The sequence below is a fragment of the Mizuhopecten yessoensis genome, unplaced genomic scaffold (assembly GCF_002113885.1).
Source record: "Mizuhopecten yessoensis strain PY_sf001 unplaced genomic scaffold, ASM211388v2 scaffold6683, whole genome shotgun sequence".
Classification (NCBI taxonomy): Eukaryota; Metazoa; Mollusca; class Bivalvia; order Pectinida; family Pectinidae; genus Mizuhopecten; species Mizuhopecten yessoensis.
Window position 1 is genome coordinate 934,322 of NW_018406672.1, and position 17,873 is coordinate 952,194.

At 37.0% G+C, this 17,873-nt stretch overlaps 1 protein-coding gene across 6 annotated transcripts in view; it reads right to left on the minus strand.

Annotated features, from left to right (window-relative positions):
• The window catches only part of LOC110452430 (rho GTPase-activating protein 7-like), a 215,867-nt gene that overhangs the window by 96,656 nt on the left and 101,338 nt on the right, over positions 1–17,873 (minus strand). For all 6 annotated transcript variants that reach the window (XM_021500950.1, XM_021500951.1, XM_021500954.1 and 3 more), the window contains one exon: positions 1,389–4,430. In XM_021500950.1, the coding sequence (XP_021356625.1) occupies positions 1,389–4,430 (3,042 nt within the window). The remainder of the gene's footprint in view (positions 1–1,388; positions 4,431–17,873) is intronic.

Sequence of the window (17,873 nt, forward strand, 5' to 3'; positions counted from 1 at the left end):
GAGTGATGACACCGATTTGGTTGATTGATTTCCTATAAATACTAATATAATGTTAGGAGTGATCTGGGCCCTTGCCTTGGATTACCCTGACAAATTACAAGTTGATGCTGTCTGACAGCCATTTGGACTGTTCCAGAAAAATGTAAATATAAACTGACATCTGAGTTCTCGTACCTGACCTTTGAATGAATTTTGATAAAAAATAAAATAAAAAATGAAGTTCCTAGAGCAATGTCACTGAATTGGAAATGGGGGGCAGACACTGTTTGAATACTATATGGCCCACATAAGACGTCAGGAGAATTTCCAGCAATGAAAAGTTACACTTGCAAACATGTTCAATACAACTTTAAAATCTGTTTCAATTTCACACAATATAAACGGAACAAGTTTGTTTTAGAAAGATATCACTTTAGCCGAAGGCTCTAACCACACTAAAAAGAAAACTTTGGGATGAGTTTTAAAAATGTGATATGAAATGGAAATGAATTAAACGCCTGCATTACAAAAATATTCGCAAACATTCACCTAGAAATGTCCCAATTTCTCTGACAAAGTCAAGTCATCAATATTGCCATATTGATGCCACATTTATATATCTTTAATATGACATAAGGTCCATTGTCTTAAACCTGACATCGCAATGAACAATACTATATGGGGTTAATCTAGATAAGACATGAGCATTTTCCAGAATGACACAGTAGTCATGTGGTAACAGTTGGTTTTAATTATTTGCAGATCAAAACATTCACTGCTTGTAATTTTCTGAACCTAGGTGGTTTTCCTGTTGAATTAAAGTAAATAATAAAAATTAATTTTGAAATAAAATAAAATCATTCTTTTACTTGGCACCTGCAACCTTTTTTGTTAATGTATTTCTATTAGAGGTAAAAAAATATGATATATTAAATCTGCAGATTTCATAATCTGATTCAGCAAGTATTATTTACCCATTTTTTTTAACAAATAGGGCGTGTAGCAGGGTTTACCTAATTTATGCTGTGTCAGAGTGATTTGTCCAAACTGGATTTTTGAACAAACATTCTGTATAATACAACAAATATGTATTGTGGAATTAACTTATACATTTATGCATAATCATGCATGTTCAGAAGAAATATTAAAAAGTGCATAAATTCTTTTCTATCAAACACTGAGCACTTCGCTGTGAACTTAAATTTTGCAAGGAATGTAAGGTAATAAATTCTTGAGCAAGTCTGCATATTGTAATTGTGAAGCAAAATTTCAACCATTTAAAACAAGAAATTGATAATCACTCTTACATCCAAAGGACTACTAGTTCATCAAAACTCACTGAAATACTGTCGTGTCAGTAAGCATACAAAGGGAGACTACCCTTACAAAATTATTAAGAAATTACTTACCAAGTCTCCATCAGACTCTGGAGTGGTGGGGGATAGCTGAGCAGTAGGAGTTGTGTCCCTTGAACTGTCTGTGGAATAAGTTTGGTGGTCGTCTGATTTCTGCCTCTTGAGTGTTCCGTCTCTGGAAGGAGGTAGGGAAGGTGAACCTGGTATTGAACAACTTTTTGTGAATTCTGTCTTTGGACTGCTGGCAGAGTCCTGCTTAGAGACACCTGCTGAATCTGGCAGAATGATTGCGTAGTTTTTGAGCAGCCATGACCTTGACCTCATCCTGTCAGGAGGTGGCGGGCTGGGTTTGAGTACAAGGGGTTGCTGGGAAGTCAGACAGGGAATATCCAACCCCTTATACTGGTATGCACAATACTTCTTATGCATCTGGTCTAATAGAGTTTTTTGTTGGAGACTTTGTGACCCGAATTTCACATTGCAATTTTCATCAGTTGTGGTCCCATTTTGAAGCATAGATTGCATTATGGGAGCATAGTATTGTTTCCATTTTTTTCTTGACACCCCATCCCATGTTTTAGACATGTCTTTGTCCATGAACTTTGACTCGTTATTTACTTGGGAATACTCTGTGTCATTAGCATACATCTCCAGTTCCTTTCGGGCTATTTCACGCTGCTTGTTTCTGCTGTTGGACGGTTTCCGCCTCAGCAACACAGGACTTGTAGCATTGACAATAACTTGCATTTCAGGAGATTCGTCGTGAATCATATATCCAAGCTGTGACTTTGGCTGGAAATTTTCAGAAAAGTTGGATGGCTTAGGAGGAACAGGTGACATGGCAGGGGAGGTAACTGATATCGTGGTAAGGGGTTCCATTGTAGGTAACTTGGGTTTTGGTGTAAACTGACTCACAGGTTTGGTTGTGTCTTGGGTTTGAGCTCTGTTCACAATCACATGACTTGTGGGAATGACAGGTTTGTGGTTTGTGGTGGAAACCTTTGTCATGTGATTGAATGGCTTGACAGTCACATGATTCGCTGAAGAACCATTTGTCTGATTTGTAGGTGTAATATTCCCATCTACAACCTGATCGGCTGGTACACTAGTCACATGACTAGGCGAAACACTGATCATGTTTTTCATGGGTAAACCGGTGACATGGTTGGGTACAGCAGTGATATAATTTGCTGATGCAGAGGTCACATGACCTTTCGAAACAACCTTGACCTTACTGGAATCAAGGAAGAGTTCTGTAGTGGCAGTGTTAGAAATCTCCGCCTGCTGGAGTCTCTCAAGTCGTTTAGCGCGAGTCTTTGGCCTCTCCAATGAATCGGTGGTGTTGGTGCCTATGCTGATTTGCTGACTCTGCGACAAACTTGCTGCATGTTTTGGACTGGAAGGATTACTGCTATCCTCGAAAGAAGTCTGCACGGCTGTCGTTGACAGAGTATGCTTCTTGACTTTGAACACGGGTGTTGGGTCATCTATATCGGTGACTAGTAGACCCCCAGGGGAGGAACTTGTTGAGCCTCTTAAATAACTGTCTCTGAACACATAATTTTCCCCTTTGTATGAGGAGTTAAGTTGGTCGTCGACCAGTATAGAATTGTTCAACTTCTTCTGTTTCTTTGACGGGGAGAAGTTTGGCAGTGTTTTTGACCGTCGTAATATTCGGTGTTGGTTCAAAGTGAGGCTAATGATCTGTTCTGTGCGATCAACAGAAGGAACGAAAGTTGGGGTGCTACATCTGCCTACTTCCTCTACATCATGATCTAAAGAAGCAGTGTGTGAGGGTGAAGGGTTTACCTCCCTGACGTGAATGTTATCATACACTTTTCTTTCAGACTGGGTCTCGGTTTTACGAAAATCACATTCATCCGATGATACGGTAGTGTCTGCCCAACGTGTAAACAGCGAGTTTTCTGTCACATGCTTTATGGAATCGTCAATAATATCTGGGGAACACAATTCTGGAATACTGGTATCCTCTTCAACAGGGGACAACACACTTTCTGCAATAAGTCCTGGCCGCGTCTTGCTGTAGTCTAACAACACAGTCTTTGCTACTGGTTTAATATCTGTTACAATTCTGTTGTCCTTTGGCTCGTCCCCATGTTTTGTTACAGGTAGACACACAGATTCTACTTTAACATGGTGGTCTACGACAGCACTGTTCATTAGGGGATCATCCACAGGTGTAGAACTATCTAAATCCACAGTCGAGTAATTGTTCTGTGGAACAGTGGAACACACATGATCCACAGTAGAACGGTTGCTCTCAAGAACTGGGGAACACACAAGATCTTCAGTAGCGTTGTTATTTTGTAGAATAGGGGAACAAACAAGATCTGCGGTAGTGTTTTTATTCTGTAGAACCGGGGAACGCACAGAATTCACCATAGGATTTTCTACAGATATCCTATTGTCTATGGGTTTGGAATCATCATTACACACAGTAGAGTCTTTGTCCACTTTTGCAGTACATTGCTGTGATGGCAAACCAACCGATTTCTCAGTAGAATTCTCTACTACTGTTGACGAAATCTCTGTTTCTATCTTAGAAGAGTTACCACATTTGCCAATAATTGTTTCCGTAACATATTGTCTTGAATGCGAGTTTTTCAAACTTTCTGTTGTTTTCAAATTTCGAATATTTTCATTTACTACAGAAATATCATTTTCACATTTTGAAAGTAACTTCTCTTCTCTAAGAACATTGATTTCTTCACACAGATTTTGATCCACTAGAGAATTTTCAATTGATGTAGTGTCGTGAACAACAACCTCAACTTGACATTCATTTGCACTTAGTAACCTTCGATGTTTACCACTGGGTGACCTTTGATCAAATTCTGTCGTTTCCAAGGAAACCGCATCAGAACTGGCATCACTCAGCAATGACACAGAATCTTCCAAGTTATACGTTGCTAAGGGCACAGCATCGTCTTCTAACGATGAGGAATCATCCAAACCATCATTCCATTCTCCGAGAATGACCTTTAACTTTTCTGAATCTGTATTTTTATCGCCATCTTGTTTTTTCCTGTCAGCATCTGGGACCCGTATTTCCTCGGCTATGGCTGCTGTTAATTCCTGAAAAGAGAAAAAAGAAGTAACATTTTATTGTAATCCGCTGATACTTTGCCCATATTGCATAATTTTTATAGAGCTATATTGGATCAATACAATGCTAGCAATGAGAAGCAGGAACCCGAGATCATTATAACATTTGACATCTTTTAATACGACAGGGAGACTGAACATTTCTTTTATTTTAAATAAACCAGGCATAACAGCCAAGCAGTAATATACAGTAACAAACATTCTCCGATCAGGATCGATTTTCTTTTCTTGGAATGATGACGGATTACCATTGAGCCAAGTTTTTCGGTACATTAATCCATATTCCTCTAAAGAAATGCTCCTGTGTAACGGATCTTAATAAGAGAATAGAAATGGTTCATTTACAACTGTTTATACCGTGACATGTTCCAGGATATCATACTGAATAGTCAGAGATACAAGGAACCGACTAACGGAGTCACATTTTGACAAATCTGGTAAAAAATTACACTGTTGTAAAATATTATACCTTCTCTGAAAATATGAGTATGACGTTTTACAATAACAAGCACAAACTGTAGAAGAATCATATTTCCTTGTGCTCATCCAACAAACATGAGTGCACAGACATGGGTAACACTATATAGTATACGCCCCCTATTTTATTTATTGATGTATTTTTTGGAGGAGGGGGGGGGGGGGGGGGAGCATAACATGGTTTAAACAGTCGTAGGGTTTGAGTTTTGATATTTTTACAGGACTGAACATTGTTTACTTTTGCTTCCAAGAGCTGTTTACATTTACACAGAATGAATTATTTATGTATTGACATTAAAATATGCAATTCAATATAAAACCTTGGGGACAGCTGTTCCTAGCTGTATCGGTATTCGCATGTACACTGTACTAAGGATTTTATATAGCGACAGGATAAAAAGTAAGCTTATATACACATGCATATTCGGTACCATGAATACAGAAGTTACAATAACAGAGATCTAATATTCTATCATGGGAAATAGTTCTGTGTTACACGAGAAGTTCCAGGAAGCTGTCAACCAAGTGCACCTTCTGTGTAGTGTTCACGACTGGCAAGTGTCAACCGAGTACACCCTCTCGCTGCTGAACGTGTGCATTACCTGGACAAGAGCCAAGTGGAATGGAACACATAAATAAACACTGTATCTTTGATTACACATGCAGCATATCTATCATCCCATTGTACATGTCCCAGTACTAACGTACATTGCACTTTGTAAATGGGATTCGGCTTTCTTTCAACACCCTAATCTGTAATGGGATTTTGAGTAAAACAGATCTATATGATCAACAAACAAGTCCAGGAATCGAGTAAAATATTTAATAGGAATTCTTTTAGAAGATGTTTTTACACCAGGATATCGTCAAATAAACAGAAAACAAATGTAAACAGATGCCCTATACATACAATCTATGTGTGAGCTTACTGCTTATTTCACTAGAGAAGACGTTATCAGATATAAATCTATCTTCAAATTCCTCAAATAGCATTAAAAATGTAAAGAATCCCAGGAGTGCCACTGGTGACATTCCACTTGACATTTAAGGTGTCTTCATTTGACACTGGGGTATACTTTCTTTCCATACAGGCATCATGGGTCAATATGTAACATTTTATTTGTTCTAACAAACAATTTTAGAAGAAACTACAAAACCTGACAGATCAGCAAGGGCCCCGCCATGCTCCTGACCATAACAATCCTACCCCTAATATCTAATTTTTTTTGTAAGTGATTGTGATCTTAGGCATTTTAATCTTGTATTACATATTTACATATCGCAGTGTATCACCGAGTCAAATTTAAAAAATGCCAGTTTGATATAAAATGTCATTTTACATTGTGTACATCATCATAGTAGCTATTGTCAAATGCTGAATCATTTCAGAGAGAACTGTAAATGTCATTGACACTTGTGAATTGAAATCTGGACTTAGTCTGTATCTGTTTCATGATCCTGGGGCTAGCTCACGGCGGGTAGGAACAGACTATATCTCGACTAGAACAATTTTCCAATTTAGGGATGAAGTTAAACTCAAGTTCTTAATGAAATATCTACGAGTATCAATCTTCTGCCTCCAGTGATTACCTCACAGTATATTAACAAGGCAGTCAGATTACCTCACAGTATATCAACAAGACAGTCAGACTACAGCGTCTCTCGCCAGTTGGCACATACAGGGGTACACAAAACATTGAAATGAGATAATCTTATACATTATATACCCTGGTATGTACTATGATGTTGATTAGACACACAGACCTGCCAATGGCTATGCTTATTTCAATTAATTTTCCCAGTGTCATACAGAAAAAGAAACTATTAAAGGGGCAATGTTTTAAAAAGGTTGACAATGCTGATATGCTATATTTCTTATCAAGCAAATTTAGAAGGAAAAAAGAAAGCTCAACAGCTTACAATCACAAACCATTCTTCAGACAGATTCATTGCATCAAATTTGAAACAATTCCAAAAATGTTTCATTATTTTTCAATGAAAAACACATCTACATTCAAACAGAGATTCAGTCACAGATAAACGCTATATACATATAGAACATGCCCTGATGTGCAGCACATGGCATAGGAGTTTCCTCTCCCTCTTCTCCAAACTCATTCATAGACAAAATGTCTCAACACTTTTCAAGTTGGCGCCGAAGCAATTTGTTGCAAATGATCACAAAAACAATTTTCCCAGTTATAACTATCTACAAGAGCTGTCCCCAACACTTGCAAAACAATTTAGAGCTTACGTTTCATGTAAAATGCAATGCAATTTGGTTTTCGTTTCAATCGAAATGACAATTAAGCAAACTAAATTGGTTGATTCTTTTCCACTAAATTCAATGGCTATAAGACTTTTCTTATCACACACAGAATTCCCCGAAGACAAGATTGTATTTGGTTTCACTTTGAAAATATGGGTAATACACAATATACGTTTCCAAGTATTCCGTTCTTTAGAAGTATTATGCAATATCATTACGTCATCTAAACATCCCTACCCTACGGGACCATCCATAAATATTGGTCCATGCAATGTTGTAATTTGAAACATAAAGCTGTCTCCAATGCTTGCAGAACAATTTAAATATTCCTTTCATGTAGAACCAGGCTCCAGTACATGTTGAGATTGAGATTTTAACAGTGTGATGAAACAATAGAGATATGTCATGTCAGGTACATTAATAAATACAACAGCAGCCAAGATCCAGTTTTAAAAAAGAGGCTCAAATGGCCTGTTTAACCCTTTCACCACTGTAGACCATAATGCACCCCTCCATATCAATGCATGGTAGAGTCTACTAAAGTTACATAGGGGTGAAAGGGTTAAACGATCATAGCAAAATTCTCATTACAAGCAACATTGTAAGTACGTGTCTCCATTTTGGGTTCTGCTCTTTAAGCACCAAGAAGGATAGTACCTTTCCTTTGTAACATTTGATTTCCTGATTCAAAGTATACCAAACCCTGGATGAAACATTATCAACTAATCAGGCCCTGTCCTTTAGACACAAAGGAAAACATAATTCTTTATGTAATCAACCCTAAAGGTCCCCAGGACCACATATGGTGATAAGGGTGGGGATCTAAATCATGAGCCCCGAGAGGTGGGGTCTGACCCTAGAGCAAAACATTGTAGCATTGGTACACCCAAAATTACTATACCGACTACCTTCATACCACATTAATGATTGCCTTGTCCTAGTGAAATTTCAGACCAAAGACGTTAAGATTTTATACATGTTATCAGAGCAGGTAGGCTTTTGAGGATAAAACTGAATAATTTTTCACTATTTGGTTTATTCAAAGCATTATACAGCCTTCATTTGTACAACATTTTCTTGTGCTACTAATGTTGACTGCTATAGATTTGGTTAAATGCGTAAAGCCCTTCATGAAAGGTGAAGTCAATTGACTATTTAGCATTAATATAGTCTATATTATTACTTATAACTTATCACACTGTTCGTCAGTTAGCACCAGCTTAAATAGATTTATACCCCCAGCCCTACTATACATGTTGGTGATTTCCACAAGGAAATGCTAATGTTCTGGAGGTGTGATGGGTGAGCTAGCTCCCAGTTTTCTATTTACTGATTCAGCTAAAAGAAAGCATCAAATAGAAATACAGAACCAATATAGGGTGTTTGACGAAAAACTCATCAAATTTTTCACCCGACATCATCAATTTTATATGGTTACCATAGAAACTGACCTATGCGGACGGTATCGAGGGACCAAATTGATAGTCTGGTGGTAACGTAACTGAACAAGACGGATTTGCTGTAGACAATTTCATTGATGCAATGACGTTTGATTTGCTTCCATTTTGCCATATATATATATATATATGACTTCTGGAAGAGCAAAAGCCAGACAAAACCTCTAGGATTCCATCATGTTTACCTTATAAGGCAATAAACATCAGTTACCATGGCAATCCCCCATTTATTGTACAATGTGTCTTCCAGTAAATAAGAAGATATTCCCAAGTGAACGGGGAGCTTAATTACAGCACCAAAGTTACGGCATTCCTCACCCATGTCACTTAACACGGATAATGCCACAATGACAAACCGTACACAGATATTCCACAAGTCTAACAGATTCAGAGACACCTACGCTCGCACAGTGTACATTGAGACACCATCATCTGGCCTTACTAAAGGCGCCCCAAATCTTGTTCCTAATTCAGTTATGAAGATTAAACCAATTATAAAATAGCATTTCTCCAAAAACTACATCTCATTTCATGCAGACCTACATGTAATGCGGTACATGTTTTTTGTTTTTTTTAACATTTGATCGCTTTCTTTAACAATGTTTATATTAACTAGAACGTTCTATTATTTCAGTAGTTCATTTTTTACCTAATTATCATCAAATTAGCCTAAGGTATGTATTCTACAGGTACAGACATATTTATATATTACCGAAAAATTGTATCACAACTGATGGTATTAACATTTTAACTTTCATACTGTTTCAGACATTTTTAGCATGTTACCAGAAAAAAAAGGAATAATATTTTTACGAGTGCCATCACCAAATTGTCTCCCCATTTTTGTCTGCTCAGTTAGACACTCTGTACTATCCAATCCTCCAAATTACAGTGCCTGCCAATCAATTTAATGTCCAATAAATGCCACATAATTAATCATATTATATTCGAACCAGCCCACTAAAGCAAATTAAACGTCAAAAGCTGTTCTACATCATTTTTTTTTTTTTTAAACTTCATCAATAGAGATAACTCTCCCATGTAATTTAAGCAAATAGCTTAATAAACAATCTGTCATGGTATTCGTGTGAATTAAGCTAGAGTTGGTTTTCTCTCCGTTATATTTCCATATACGATGCACTAATAAAACATTTTCTCCATATTGTCCATTACCCTAATTGACAGTAATTGTACACGTCTATCATTTCTAAACTTCCTGTCAGGAAACTGCTTCGCCATGCTTTTCAGTAACGGTGGGAGCTCTGTGTCCAATAGGATCTGTATTGATTTGATGTCTAAAGCTTTCAACACCTCAAATATGTAGCTTGATATATTTCATTTTGTAATGGATAAAAAAAGGTGGACAGAGGCGGGTTTTTTTGAAGACTGGATATAAACTGTACTTAATCTTTCATCAGTGATAAGCCCATATGCTACATAAATACAGCTCCAACTCATTATTTAAAACCACTTTTCTAACATGTCGGATCATATTCAGAAATTTTGTATATGATTACATTCTGTACTACATTCCATTGGGATTACCACCAATCAATAAAGGAAAAACACTGTAACATACAATATTGATCATCTGGACCTCATATGTGATCATATAATTTCATCATATTAGGCACCGACAGCTCATAGAAACATGCAAAAATGGGCAACTGCTATTTCCGATGGGTTATGAAATTAGTGGGGATGGTGGGTGGGTTGAAGACAGAGAGTCGGAGCGGCTCTGTCTCCCCTTTTTGGGGTCCTTCTTCAAACTCCTATTTTTGAAAAAAATTTCCCTTTTTGAACATATTTACAAATGAGAGAAAGGGAGACATACACAAGCTTTATCCCTTTCAAAGACTTTTTCTCTTTAAACATATTTATATTCAAACAACTTCATTACTTAATGGTTTTGCCTCCCATCTGATCCCCAATAGACAAATCAAAGAATTTCTTCTCACTGTTTTGACTTTTCTGATATGGATACAGTTCAAGATCCCACTCTAAATAGTAGCCAATGGCAGCTACTACTAATAAATAGCAAATACAGCGTACTTGACTGATTACAAACTTATTTTATTAACCCAAAAATTCAATACAACAAACAGTTTGAGTGTATCTAGAAAGGGAATTCTAAATTATAATGTGATTTTTCGTTTTTGATATATGCTGAAAAAAATGTCTCTACTTGAACATGTTTTTGTATGTCCACATATTCATGGAGATTATCCCAAGGTTTAGTTGGGAAACGAGGCCACAATCAATAAAGAGAACCTGAACGTCGCAAAAATAATTCAGCAACTATAGACTCAGGGTCTGAATATACCGATTTTGTCAAGTACAGAGCTGACACTTTCACGGTCAGAGTATGTACCTACCGGAGAAAAAACTGACTGGAGCACATGATGGATAGACAGAAGGATATACACATGACAGGATTTTAAGCCTGTCCCAGTCTGGGGGAGGTAAAATCTGACAGAAATGTTAAGGTCCTCAAACTAGAATTTACAGCCGATCTCTTTGTTTAGATAGAAGACACAGTTCGCGACAGGAAACCCCAATATATGCACGTCACAACTTAGTCATTTTCATGTCTACTCTATGACAATCTCTGTAAGGGTTTGTTAGACCACGGATCTAAACAGATCAAATTTTGAATTCTCTGTTTGAAAAGGACCAAGAAAGGTGTAAATTTGAAACAGGTATTTAACTGATGGTGATCCTCGGCAAGAGTATAATCAATACTCCGATGAATAATATCAACCCCAAGGATTATAGCCCTTTGATTTTGATTTTGCAGGTAGAGGGCACCGACGACAAATCATTAAGGGACGAGATAGCAACTCAAATGTAAAGGTCAAGGGCAATAATCCAGAGCTTTTCATTATACCGAGAAATGATTACCTAGCCCATACTGCCGCCCTTTGATTACAAACAGTTTGGAGACCATGACTCAGCTGGAGATTTCGGCACTACGGTACAGATTAAATACCTTACTCAGTACACTTATTGGAATTGTGATAAGATTCTAAAGACTCCTAACAAGCTATTTTGAACTTCCTGTGGACAATTAAAATGTCAATTATCTAATTCTTCTAATAGTATAATCTTTAATTTACTATATATCAAAAAACTTAATCATTTTGAATCAAATATTACGTAATAGATTCAATTCATCTAAGTTCAATTGTAGTTATCCACTAATAACCTAAAACAATAACAAAAGTTAATCCTGAAATATTAAATGCATAGGGTATAAACGCAATGAACATCTGAAGGATCTGCCTTTATCTGAAAAGATCTTTTGGAGGGATTATGGGATTTAGTTTATATCTGATCATGAGTTTAACAAAACATTCCTCAAACAATGATCAACCTTGAAAGTATAAGCTCTTTTCCAGTCAATTGACGAAGACTTATTTGTTATTGTAATGAATGATGGTTTTTCAAAAGATATGTCTTTCCTTCCAAAGTACTTAATTTATTTTGCATACTAGCACCAACTTTTATGAATGACACACGCACTAGGGCTGCTTCTGGACATGAACCCCATCTTTCTAATAATTTAAATACCGGGGATGAAGGACAGAAAAGAGTGGATTCTGAGGAGGATTTAAAAGATCAAATCTGCACAGGTTTTCTTGACACAGCCAACATTCACGTGCTGGTATTGTTTGCTTATAGCAATGCCTCTTGGCCAACTGGGACCCGTCCCAGACGAGAAGAAAACTGTTCTCTATTCCACAAGGTTGTTTGTTATCAAAGAATTGGATACGTGGGATTACCCTAAGCTATGTGTAATGGAGTACAACTGTCTTACATTGAGTAATTGTTGTAACTTCATGGGAAACAGGACCACATCAACCAGAGACCCAGATAAAAGCTACAAGGACCTTAGATATAAATTCAAATATGCAAATTGATATTTTTCAGTTGAGTACATCCAACTGACTTTTGTACCTTAAACACAAAAATAGTTACATTAAGTGATTAGAGTTCCAAAGGTTCAAAATATTTCAATTTCGATAAAAAAATAGAGACTGGACTACAATTGTTACATCATTCACCCCTACATTCTAAACTGGACTTGCCCAGTCTTTGATTTGGTAAGGTTCAAATGTGACTTTAGGGGTGAATGGGTTCATATACATGAACAATACAAAAGTCTGCATTCACAAAAAGCAATGTCTAGCAAGTATATATTTAATGGATCTCTAGGAAGCTGTTATAATTTGGAAGTGCAGTGTTCTCCCCAGGCTGTTTTAGCGTAACAGTACAGTTACGCACAAATTGATAACCTCTTCTCCGCTTCCCAATTAGACTCGCCTTCATTAGACTAGCTTTTTATTGTTCGATCTCTACCCTCGACACCCTGATCAACAAACTCTGCCCTGCGGGTAGATTTACCTGTGGGGATGTGAACTTAAGGCATATATATATCATGAAAAGTTCTTTTTACATAACCAATAAGATTTTCTGTGTGACGTTTCGATGACTAGTACCATATGTACATTGTTACCTGACTCGCTATATAAATGCATATTAATCAATTTCGACTGTTTCCCAGACAATTCACCAAATGAACTATAGCTAATGTGTTCCAACGTAAAACTGTTGACTGGTCACCGTAAAACTGTTGACTGGTCACGTGAAACTGTTGACTGGTCACGTGCAACTGTTGACTGGTCACATGTTAGGTAATCGAACGCACCTATAATTACAAGCACCCCGATGACCAAGCGTTTTTGGTACTGGATTGTTGACGGTTGTCTGTCGGTAGATCTAAACATCACATTCGACATAGAACTTTTTGGTTTTTCATTGGTCAAGTAACAAAACAGTTGTTTCATGCCTTATCAGTCAACAGTCAAAACCATTTTCCCTCAGAGTTGGGACCCACCAAATGAACTGTTTCCCTCGGCCTGCGGCCTCGGGAAACAGTTCATCTGGAGGGTCCCAACTCCTCGGGAAAATAGTTTTGACTGTTGACTGATAAGGCATGAAACAACTGTATACTGTTTACTTCATCAGACAAATGACCAATGAAGCGTATGCACACAAAGGTGTAAAATGTGTACGAGCATATATAGATACCATAGCACATCAAAAAAATCCTGGGGAAAACACTGGAAGTGGTAATCTAAACTCAATTCATCTAAAACCTTAGTGCTGTATAGACACTATACTGAAACTGAAATATACATACTATCTATGTTCCATACTTCAATTACAAAATGGTTAACGTTAGAATAATTAGAACAATACAATTATAACGAAGGCTTGATGTTATCATGTGTATAATGCTATTTAACAAGAATTCCACGGCAGTGGATGTGTCGCCTGCGCAGGAAGCTGGGAGATTACGAAGAAATAGATACACTTTTCATTTCAAGAAATAATGTTAAAGGTAAGCAATAATCATAGATTATGTTTTTGGATGGCATCATTTTGTTATATAATCTGTTATTCTGGGAAGAACACTCTGAGTTTTAAGGAACTTGCTATGGATACTCATTGTCTCAATTCCAAGTTTAATTTGTATGATTTGTCGGATGGTTTCCCATAAATAAATGAATAAACTTGTGGATTATGATGTTAAACAGCTAGTGTTGTCAATAACATTTGGAGTAAGACGGCATTTCAGAGGTATACACGGTGGGTCAAGTGGTAGATCGAAGCCGTCCAGTATACAGTTTTAGTGAAGTTTCTATTTATAGTAACAGTGACCTTGACCTTTGACCTTCGGACCTGAAAAGCAATCCCAAGCAAGCACTTTTGGGTAAGGTAGCACTGCATGATGTTGAGTTTGAGCGGCCAAAGGAAACTCAAGTTATCGCACAAAAACCTCTGTTCGGACGCCAACGCCGACAAAGCAATACCTATGTGTCACCAGCTCTTCGCAGGCGTCACAAAAATCACCCAGTACAATTAAAACTTGATCCAACTTAAAACATGTTCATGGAATGGCTAAAAAAAATCATCCCACATGAAAAAAACACATTATTTTTAAACATACACATGTTCATCAGCTTGAAGTAAGATGTGAGCTTTCATTTATCTGGTTAAGCAAATCTGTCAAAACTCGGTTATTATGGAATTGGATATCACAAATATCACTTTATATTGAATTTTTTTTTTGGTTCCAATGTCATTATTCTTTCGATTTCTTCTTTTCTGCATATATAATTTTCATGGTCGAAACTACAATTCAACTGAGAATTTCAAATTCATGACGAATAATTAAAGGTTTAGAATATAACCTAAAGTTAAACAAGAGGCCTAGAGGGCCTGTATCCCTTACATGGATCTTTATGCCCAGCAATGGTGTATATATGGCTATGGGTTCAGGATCTCAACCAGTTCAAAGTTATAGCCCAGAAATTAAGTCTGTAGGGCCTCAAGAATAGCCAATACTAATATCATGATTGTGTTTCTGTCTTGATGCTCAGCAAATGTTTACATGGTTATAGGGTGGGGATCTCAATCATCCAGATAAAAATATATTTTTGGCCCCACCCCTCAGACCTTCAACTGGTACAATTTTGAATCCTCAACCACTGAAGAATGCTCAAAACTAAATATGGTTGATATTCATCTCTTTGTCCCAGAGAAGTCGCTTTAAGCAATATGGCAAAATAACCCTTTTGGCCCTGCCCCTCAGTCCCGAGGGGGACCACACCTTCTGTTTATACAATAGTGTATTCCTCTTGCCCAACGATGTTCTAGACAAAATTTTGTTAAAATCCCTCCATTTGTACACAAGAAGAATTTTAAAGATTTACCTCAATTTCCCCTATAGTGCCCTGCATGCCCATCTGCCCCCAAAGAAGCCACACCCTCCCTTTATACAAAATTGAGTCCTCTTCGGGCAGGTGAGGTAAAAATTACTGCCATTATCACTATTACAAAATATGTGTCCTTTTTCTGAGTATTCCATGTAAAACATATCTTGAGAAGCATTTTACAGAATTACATTTGTTCGAAACTTGAGCGTTTGAAAAAAAAAAAAAATCAAAAAAGAAAAACTACTTTCGTCAAACTCGTGACCTATCCACTGCCAATACTGTACTAGGTTCCTTTATCTAAGAATTATGAATCAAAGCATGACAGAAAAGCATTTTATGTTATGAAATTTTGTAATAACATCCAGGTTGACAGTAATTTGAAAGCAATAAGGAAGCTGGATTAAATTTCCCGAGTAAAACGTTACGAGACAGAAAAGGGAGGATCAAACATACAATATAACCATACCCGCAGGCTGTTGTAGACACCAGTGAGCATGCCAGTCATGCTGGAGTAAATCACATTTTCTGACGCCATTCCCGCAACTTTGACACTTCAGCTTCTCTATTGGATTCAAGAGTTGACAGGATCAATGTATATATGTATATATATATATAGCGATCCTTCAGGAGCTTGAGACTGTATCTCGTGCTACCCCTGAACAGTTTCCAACATTAAACTGAGCCAGCAATTGATCTCCTTCAAGTCATTTAAGATATGTATCCTCAAAGCTGGCAACTCTAATCCACATTCGACAGAGATTCACTGTAGATTATGTCATTTGTATCCCCATGTAATAACGAAATGTCTCTGATACTAATCCAGCGCATCAGTATCTTATTTGTTCTTCACAATATCTCATGACACAAAATTATACGATGACACGTAAGAAATTCTAACATCACTTTGATGCATTATGAAATCACGAAACAAATAATTTTAAGAGGAAGTAAGCTCCGGGGAAAACTTCTTCCCCTTTCCTAACGATATGAAATGAATGAATCGTCTAAGACTTTTATGCATAAAGCCATAATCTGATATTCAAAATTTTATATCTGAGCAAAAAATGAACACGATACCCTGACTTCTTTCATTCAATAACGACTAAATTTGAATTTTCCAAGGTCATTTTGACCTTCATACTGTTGATAGGCAGTGAAGGGTATCAAGCAGCACACCATGTAAGTAGAGGTTAGAAAGAATACAACACTGGTATTATTTTACCGATCAAATCTAGACTCTTTCCATTTAAAGTAAAGATCTTGAGTCCCACCATCTTTCTACTATATATGTATGTCTTGAAAAGTTATTTTTCCTGTAAAATTTAAGTTGTTTCCTCTTTATTCAGAAGACAAGAATTCCACAGGAGTGGATGTGTCGTCTGCTCAGCGCTTTTAGTAAGGAACGTGTTTTGGCTTGAGTTATCGCATCAACAGATATGCCAAAACGGGTTAAATTTGAAACTCGACAGAAAAACCCGTAATACGTGCTGAAAATTATTGCTTCTAGCATAACCCTACAAAATTTGAAAGGAATTGATTAAAATGTATAAAAAAATCTTGCATTCACTACACAATACTCTTAATTAGCAATAAAAGGGGCATAACTCCACCAAAAATACACGTAAACCTCTGAAATGCGAACTTGTCCCAGCTTATAATATTGGTATGCAGTATGTGTACCTGGAGGTTTATCATGATAATTTGACATTGTGTTAAATTATGGTTTAAATACAACTTTTATTGCTCCCTTGCTTATATATATATCATAGGTTGTTTTTCTACAGTGGAACGTTTAGATATATATGTGTGAATTTACTTAAGTTAATTTCCTTGTTTACGTGTGGTAATATTCTTGTATCTAGGTTTTTCATGTTTATGTTTTTATGCAAATTAGGGGAGTGTTAACCAATCAGCATTAACCCCTAGAGGGTATGTGGTATTGTCAGTGCCCCTCATTATTGATTTACGGCGGGTGTTGGTGTGTTTGCTTTTCGCGTATTCTTCGACTTTTCAAGTGTTTACTACACTATGGATTTATCTTAAACTACACCACGATTACTCAGTGACAGTCATCGCCGTATGATTTAACTTTCGCCAGTTTGTTACGTTGTAAACGTGAATCAGTATGAGGAGAAACGTTTGTTTACTTTCTGCGTGATTTTTGGACTTGAGGTGTGGCTACGCTACTGTACACACTGGGAGCAAGGCAGCCTACTGATTGTTTACTGTTGTACGAATAGTACCACCTTACAACTTCGTGTTTAAGGACTTGACGCACTGCCTTTACAATTATAGCGAGAAAAATACTTCGCCGTGATTCGTCATTACGGTGTGAACTTGACATTGTACGTGCATTCGACCTTTCCAACCTACACCTTAGGCTATTTATAGCGTTAATATTTAGGCCTACTGTATCGACAATAGTTTT